General features: G+C 37.4%; 1 protein-coding gene across 3 annotated transcripts in view; it reads left to right on the forward strand.

Moving 5' to 3' along the window:
* zfand3 (zinc finger, AN1-type domain 3) overlaps positions 1 to 8,255 on the forward strand; it is a 20,672-nt gene that overhangs the window by 9,093 nt on the left and 3,324 nt on the right. For 2 of the 3 annotated variants that reach the window (XM_016533615.1, XM_016533617.1), the window contains exons 2-5: positions 1,936 to 1,976; positions 2,069 to 2,248; positions 2,674 to 2,739; positions 4,587 to 4,754. In XM_016533615.1, coding sequence (XP_016389101.1) covers positions 1,936 to 1,976; positions 2,069 to 2,248; positions 2,674 to 2,739; positions 4,587 to 4,754 — 455 coding nt within the window. The remainder of the gene's footprint in view (positions 1 to 1,935; positions 1,977 to 2,068; positions 2,249 to 2,673; positions 2,740 to 4,586; positions 4,755 to 8,255) is intronic. The other variant, XM_016533616.1, reaches the window with a different exon arrangement.

The raw sequence follows: 8,255 nt of genomic DNA on the forward strand, positions 1-8,255 counted from the left end.
TCTCGTCTTTCGCATGGTCATTTTTGAACTCGCCGCAACTGACACGAAGAAAACGCATGTGAGGTCTGAGGTAAAAATGTTGTTTCCGCCCAGATAAACTTTTACAAATAATGTATTATTTTTCAAACGTTTTATTTTAACTTGTTATTTAAAATGTTTTAAATGCAATGTTAAAATGACGGTAATTTGAATGATAAAATCAAGGTTTTTATTTCCTTTTTTTTTCTGTCGTGTAATCGACTATTGTTTTCAGTTTCGACTAGTAGGAGCTGTACCGTTTAGTCGACTAGACCCGCATATCCCTATTGCTTATATTTATTGTGTTTAAACATGTCCGTGAAAGATTTGTGAAATGTCTAAAAATCCTGATTGAAGTATCACTATAAATAGTTATAAATTATAAAAAGAAGGCTTTAAAAAGATTGGTATCGGTGATCGGTATCGACAGATAATGCTTTCTGTGATCGGCGATCGGTGATCGCCCTCAAAAATCATGATTGGAGCACCCCTACTTTTATGCTATCATTTACAAATTTTACAATTAATTTTGCTAACATAAGATACTTTTTTATCTATTTAAAAAAACTTTTTTACTTGCTTTTTATGCAATCATTTACTCAATAGCTACATAATTTAGTAGCAAGTATCTTTTTTGTTACTACTAGCTTTCATTATATAGCTTTAATTACTGATAATCACCTTCTTTTTAGATCATTAGCCAGCAAATCCTTGGTAAACATTGCAAGGGTAATGAAAGTCGCAAGTATGGAGTGTTGCTTTATTTAATCATTCCAAATGGCTGCTCAAAATGAACCCATTCACTGGTTCTTATGTTCGTTACATTTTGGATTTGACCGAAAGTGGTGGTGACGAGTTGAATTGGTTTAGTTGTTTATTCTGTAATTACTTGATTCTTCCACAAGTGTGATCTATTTGAGCTGATTTGTGGATGAGTTTCAGTAGGTGTACGCTTTGGATAAAAGCGTCGGCAAAATGACTAAATGTAGGTGGGCATTATAGCATGGATCAGCCAGTCATACTGCTCAGGAGGCACCTGTTGTGTTTTGACAGATTTAACCATTTCAGCTTATTTTAAGGACAACCATCATATATGTTACTCAATCAGCAGCACTGTCAATAACACATTTTTATTGCTCATACACGCATGGCTACTCCTTCGGTGTGTTCATGTAGTGATGTGCTCTTCATGCTCATCTTCTTAATATGCATTATTCCTACCCACAATGTCCTGCTCTCTCCCCATGCTTCCTTCCACCTCCTTGATTGGGCACTGATTATGATTGCTCTTGATTGTGCTGAAGAAGGTCTGTTGATGTTGTTTTCATTGCTCACCTGTGTCATTCTGAGAGAGACTTTTGAGGCACATGCAGGAAGTGCAATAGCTGTTTGCGTGTGTGTAAATAAACATGATATGTCACCACCCTCAGCCTGCAGGTAAAGAACAGTGAAGAGCTCTCCACTAAAGAGGCGTCTGAGGCTTTGTTCACACTGCAAACAATTTAGATTTGTTTTTCAAATGTCCCCACTAAAATATCTCATTAAATAGGGATTGCTCTTGTGTAGAGTAAAACTTGACCGCATGCCATAGTGTTGTTTGTTGTGTGAGCTTATTGTTCTTTCGCGACTTTTTGAGGTCTTTTCTGTGAGTCAAATGAATCGGTTCAGAATCAATATTTCTGAATCCAATTCACTTAAATATGTTAGTTTTCTAAATAAAGGAATTCCACAGCACATTAGGTTTTGCTGTGGTATTAAAATCTGTATCAAGAATCGTGAAACATCATTAGTATTGGATTCAACTACTAATATTTTGGTGTTAAGATGGTTTGGTGTTATGATGGTCAAAGAGATGTACATTTCCTCTATACAGATATTAAAAAGAATATTTCCTTTTGTCTTCTTTTCTCTTTCCAGGTCCAGCAAAACCATGAACCTTTGCTCCAAATGTTTTGCTGGTAAGATACTTTCATCACATGGTCTATATAATTACGATTATACTTGATTCAGTGTGTCTGAGAGACTCACGCTTTCTGTTTGTCTCCATCAGACATACAAAAGAAACAGCCAGATGAGGACTGCACTCCAGAGCCCGCCCCCAGCTCAAGCAATAGCCAATCAGCAGTCTTCTGTAACGAGACGAGCAGCAGCAGTAGCCAAACCCTGTCCTCAAAGCCAGCCAGCTCTGAAGAGCCCTCGACAGAAGCCACGCCTCTTCCTGCACAGGACGGTGAGGACACACATATTCTGTCTTCTAATAAAGGAGATTATATTTCAGCGCTCATCGCATCTAGTCTCAGATGGGCTCTAATCATTTTAATATCACACAGCAGTCATAGAGAATGATAGACCACTGACACCTAATACTGCAGATGAAAAAGATCCACGAGCGTATTATAACGTGTTTGTTTATTAACTTTTGGGAATGTCAAATGCTAAAATATGAGTTGAGGACAACCAGAAAGTCTGAAACCTTAGAGATGTAGACTAGTGGGTTCTCAAACGGTGGGTAAAACGCTCCAAAATAGCAACGCCAAGGTCATGGGTTTGATTTCCAGGGAATGCATGAACTGATAAATGCAATGTACGTCGCTTCGGATAAATGCGTTTGCCAAATGCACAAATTTAAATATTCTATCATTCTCTCTCTCCCAGAAGTCTCCAGTACAGACACAGCTCGCGGCACGCTATCCGCTCCTACAAAACGACCCTGCGACTCAGGTACACCTCACCACCGCTCTTGTGTATGTGTGTGTCTGACAGCTTTTAATAGTCTAGCACATCACACCGCTGAGGAACTGAGTTGTAAATGTACAGCAGCATACAAATGTGGTTATAAAGACTCAAAGCAGCTGTTTGAAGGTAATCAGGTGTTACAAACTGCACAAAAGTTATCTTCATCTGGAATGTTTTGTTGTACCATTTGTCCTACTATTTTTTTTAGAGAACATAATTCAGTTAATTTAAAAATCCATTTGTCAAGATATATTTTTTTGGAGTCAATGTAGAAATGTGATGCATCATTACTTTACACATTCCTTACCACCTCTCCACCCACAAGAAAGAACAGTTTTAAAGTTGTAAAACCACTGAAAGCTCTGGTTTACACTGACTAACCAAGGTCAGAGGGAGCTAAATCAATAGAGTTGAAGCTCTGGTCAAACCATGCTGCTGTCTAGTGTATTTGCAAACTTTCTGCCGACTCTGACATCCCTTTGCAGTGGCTCCACATTATACCCATTTCATAAGACTGGGTGGATCTGTGATATGGTATGTGTGTGTATGTATGTATGTATATATATATATATATATATATACACACACACACACACACACACACACACACAGAAAGCCATCTCTCAGACAGCATGCGATCACAAATTTAGTTCTCTTTTGTGTTTAAACGGTTAAATACAAACAAAATTGTCAAAATGCCCGTCTTTGTCAGTATTCACATAAACATGGTTGGATATGTCAAATTTGATGTGTATCAGTATATTACATCTTAAAGGGACAGCAGCCTGATTTACCTGCTGCTGTCTGTGTTGTTAATGCTAATCATGCAACAAATATAAAAGAGAGAATGACTCACTGCTCTTGACTGAATAGCTCCTGTAGCTTTAACAAGAATCATGTATTTAATTCATACAGTGAATATTATGTAGTGTTTAATTAATTTGTGCATCATTTATTACTTAAAGTGATAATCTTCCAAACCTCTATCAGTTTCTTTCTTCTGCTGAGGGAAAAAGAACAATTAAAAACATGTTAAATGGAAATGGTAACCAAACAGTTAGGGGTGCTCGGATCAGGATTTTTGAGGCCGATTACAGGAAGCAGTATCTGCCGATACGATCACCGATCTTTTTAAAGCCTTATTTTTATCATGTAGAATTATTTATAGTAATACTCCAATCAGGATTTTTAGACATTTATTCAGGGCCTGTATTTCATTTTTGAAAATGGGGGGGGATTTCCCTCTTATAGGTGACTCTTGTGAGAGGGTTTTTTTATTTTTTATTTGAGGGGTGGAGGGGAGCATTTTTTAGAGATTGTTCAAAAATATATATGCAGCTGTCTTATAGTGCAGATGCAATGTGATTTGAAGCCATTTGCGCATTTTGAAAGTGAGAGCGTGCGCAGTCATTCACTCGCGCTGTTTGTGAAATTATGTCTTACAGAAAGTTTTCAAATTACTTTAGAAGTTAATTAATGAAGAAATATGAATTGTACCTCACCTTCAGCATTATAATTATTTCACCCGCGCCGGACAGAGAGCCGCTGCATGTCACGCCAAATCTCTCAAGCCAGGCACGTCATCAGGTTTTTTGAGATCTGCCTTTTTAGAGGCGGCCGATCAAACATCCCAAAGTGATTACATTAAATAGACCTGAAAAACTCATATTAACTTATATATTCATAAACTCATATAAGGTCTTGCTTACTGAGTGGCAACACCTTAGCATCCGACTTGGCATGCACCTAGCAAGGCCTACATCCTTCAAACCTCAAACAGCGATGCACTTGCAACTGCAAAAGCATTGAAAAGTGCGTGTTTGTGTTTTCAGCCTCAGGTTCGGAGAGCGAGTCGTCTCCGGAGAAGCGTGTTCGTGTGGGAGAGGCCTCATGTTCTGAAGATTCTCCACGAGTTCCCAAGCAGAAGAACCGTCGGCGATGCCATCGCTGCCAAACCAAACTGGAGCTCGTACAACAGGAGCTGGGGTCCTGTCGCTGTGGTTAGTATGGCCGTCATCTTACGGAGTGTCGTCTGCGAGATGACGTGACAAAGCTGTAATGCTTCCCGATTCGCATGCGTGAAGTCTGGACAGCTTTGTTGATGACAACGAAAGTTTTCTAGTTTTGTCGCATCACATCACTAGTTCTGAGACATGCAGAATGATGTAAATGATGGGCTTTCCGATTCTGCCGATTCCATGCGGGCTTGTTCATTCCTCACCTGACTGTTTGCAATTTCAGCGAGAACTTTTAGATCCCTACAGAACTAAAGGAGTATATTTAACCCCCCTCGGTCATTTAAATTTTAGACACTAACTGTAGGTAATGAAATAAAGGGAGCATTTAAACATAATTGCGCAGTTAACATCAGTCCTGCTGGCTGTGCTAGTTATTTTTTGTCTTGTTTTGTTAAACTGGAGGTGGTATTGTAAGTCATCAGTCTAATGACAATTCCCACTGCTCTGCTAATACACTTATGGATCTGACTGTTCCCGTGACAGCTCGCATCTGAGTCATTATCCCGCCGGGATTTATCTCGGAGACAGGACTCCTGCCGATATTTGACGCCGATAACTCTGCCGCATTTTCCTCCTAGGGTTAGGAAAATCGGTTAGGATGCTGTTTGGATGTACAGTAACGTATAATAACCTGCGGTCCAGTGAGTGAGTAATCTTGAGTAGATTTAAAGGAATTGTTTAGCCAAAAAATTAAAATTAGCTAAAAATATACTCACCCTCAGGCCATCCAAGATGTAGGCGAGTATGTTTCATCATTAGAACATTTATCATTACATCACTTGTTCACCAATAGATCCTCTACAGTGAATGGGTGCCGTCAGAATGAGAGTCCAAACAGCTGATAAAAAACATCACAATAATCCACACCACTCCAATCCATCAGATAACAGCTTGTAAAGGGAAAAGCTGCATGTTTGTAAGAAACAAATCCAACATTAAGGCGTTTTTACTTTAACCCATTGCTTCTGGCTAAAATACAAGCCCATAAACCATAATAATTTCTTCAGTGAAAAATTCCACATGAAAATCCACCGGCATGTTTGTTCAGAACACTTTTGGACTGTTTTCACCAATTTTTATATAGTGCTTGAACTGTGCATATTTCTCTCCTAATTCAGAAAGCAATATTATGGATAGAGAACAGAAGCAACGGTTTTAAGTTTTCGCTTCACAAGATTTTAAATGATGGACTTGAGTGGTGTGGATTATTGTGATGTTTTTTATCAGCTGTTTGGACTCTCATTCTGACGGCACCCATTCACTGCAGAGGATTCATTTGTGAAATTTCTCCAAATCTGTTCCCATGAAGAAACAAACTCATCTACATCTTGGATGGCCTGAGGGTGAGTACATTTTTCAGCTAGTTTTCGTTTTTGGCTGAAGTACTCCTTCAAGTGTTTGACTGATTTAGACCTCTGCTAAACGATTAAACTAATTCATTAATATGAACTGCCTCATTTGAGCGAATCTTTCATGAATCGGGTAGCGCATTATGCTTTGTTCATGGTTGCATGCAGTCAGTGAGAACACCACCACATTATGTTTTTCTTTCTCATCAGACAATTCAAAAGCTGCAAACTCATCTACAATATATGCACTTTTTTTTTTTACCGTGTGGCTGCAGCTTCTGCGACTTCGCTCTTGAATAGCACTACATGATGCACTGGTGTGTGCAGTGCCTTGCAGCTTTTCTGTGGCTGCTGTAATTGAAACATTGTAAGCTTTTAATCATCTCTGACTCATTAAAAACACCATGTGTATTAATGAATATATTAAACTGCTTAACGAGACTCTCCTCTTAATGAGGCTCTTAAAGGGGTCCTATTATGCTTTTTCACTTTTTCAACTTTAGTTAGTCTGTATTGTTGCTGTTTAATGGATCCTTCTCTGTGTGCAGAGCTGATTTTTATTTACTTGGAAATGAGCTCAGATGACAGTTTTTACACAAGAATTCAGCCTACATTTGGCCTACCTATTGTTAGTGGTGTTTGCTAGCATAGATATGGCTTGTACTATTAATTTCAGATTTCATATTATGATATTTATATATAAATAATCATTTTTATTTTTTCATAAATAAAAGGCGATTCCTTAACTTTGCAATTTCTGTATTGCGTTCGTTTTGAATTTCTCATTGGCATTTAATAATTTAATCATTTTTAATTTTAATAATTTTTGACTTTTCAGTCTGAGTTAAATCTATTTTTTGGCTCATTTTATCTGTTTAAGAAAACCTGCTTGATAATTATGCACACCTGATTATAAGGAGTTTTTCACTTCCAGCCTTCATGGACAATTATGTGTCACTTATAAATGATTGAATACAAAATTATTAGTATTTATTAAGATTGATGTGGTTTGGAATTTGTCAAATGTGCTTAGAGAAAAAAATATGATCAGAATATCAACTTGCATAATTATGCATGCACTGTACAGTCATATCTCACATCTACTTGTGTTTTCATATATATTAGTGGTTGACCGATATATCGGCCGATATTTGGCATTTTTAAATTATCGGCATCGGCCGATAAGTTTTCCTGTTTGGCTGATACGCATCAAGGTGGGACTATTTTGACGGTGCGACGGACTTTTATTTTGACGGTGCTGAGAATGGCAGCGCCTGAGCACACAGTGCTCACATTCTCCCTCTTGTTCGCTGTTGTCGTTAACAGTTCTGTCTAAATACGGATAGAAGTCTGTCTAATAATCAGAACGGTTAAACAAAGGAATTATTGTATACAAAAAGGCTTATAATGATTGCTTTTATATTATTTGTAATAGAAAGGCAAACATTATAATACTTTCTTGTTTGCTGTCAGCATTCAGCAAATACGCATTTATATCATTTAAACAAATCTTTGAATGTCTAATAAACATCTAATTTCAGAAACCTTGCAAACTTAGTCAGATCCAGTTTTGAGATCTTGTGAAGTGTGCATGTGACCTGCATGATCGCGTGCGTTCTCTGCGTGACGGTTGGTCCGTGTGAATTGAATGCGGACAGGAGGAGAGTTCAGCTTCACTGAGACGTGCGATCGACAAACTTTAAACTCGTGATTTTAAATTATGCTGCATTTTATGCGTTTGCCCAATGTCATATTCATGCCATTTTCACTGTGTGCTGTATGTAAAATGAGTGTTACCTTGGCTTTATTTGAAAAAATATGAATAATGCACACAAACTTCCCAGAATACTGAGTCCCCTTACAGTTGGTTACAGTGTTTACTTCCTTTTTAATTATATTTTTATTAAATATTTATTTATTTGTGAAAAATACTTTGTCATCTAAAGTATAAATAAGTTTATTTAACACATTTATTTTTTAATCAATTTTCAAATGATTTCAAATTTCTTAAATATTATTTAAAATAAATAAAATTATATCGGCTTTATATCGGCCACCCTGCTTTCCAAGATATCGGCAGTCAAAAAAAACAATATCGGTCAACCACTAATATATATATATATATATATATATA

Source organism: Sinocyclocheilus rhinocerous, unplaced genomic scaffold (genome assembly GCF_001515625.1).
Source record: "Sinocyclocheilus rhinocerous isolate Xijiao unplaced genomic scaffold, SAMN03320098_v1.1 scaffold304, whole genome shotgun sequence".
Taxonomy (NCBI): domain Eukaryota; kingdom Metazoa; phylum Chordata; class Actinopteri; order Cypriniformes; family Cyprinidae; genus Sinocyclocheilus; species Sinocyclocheilus rhinocerous.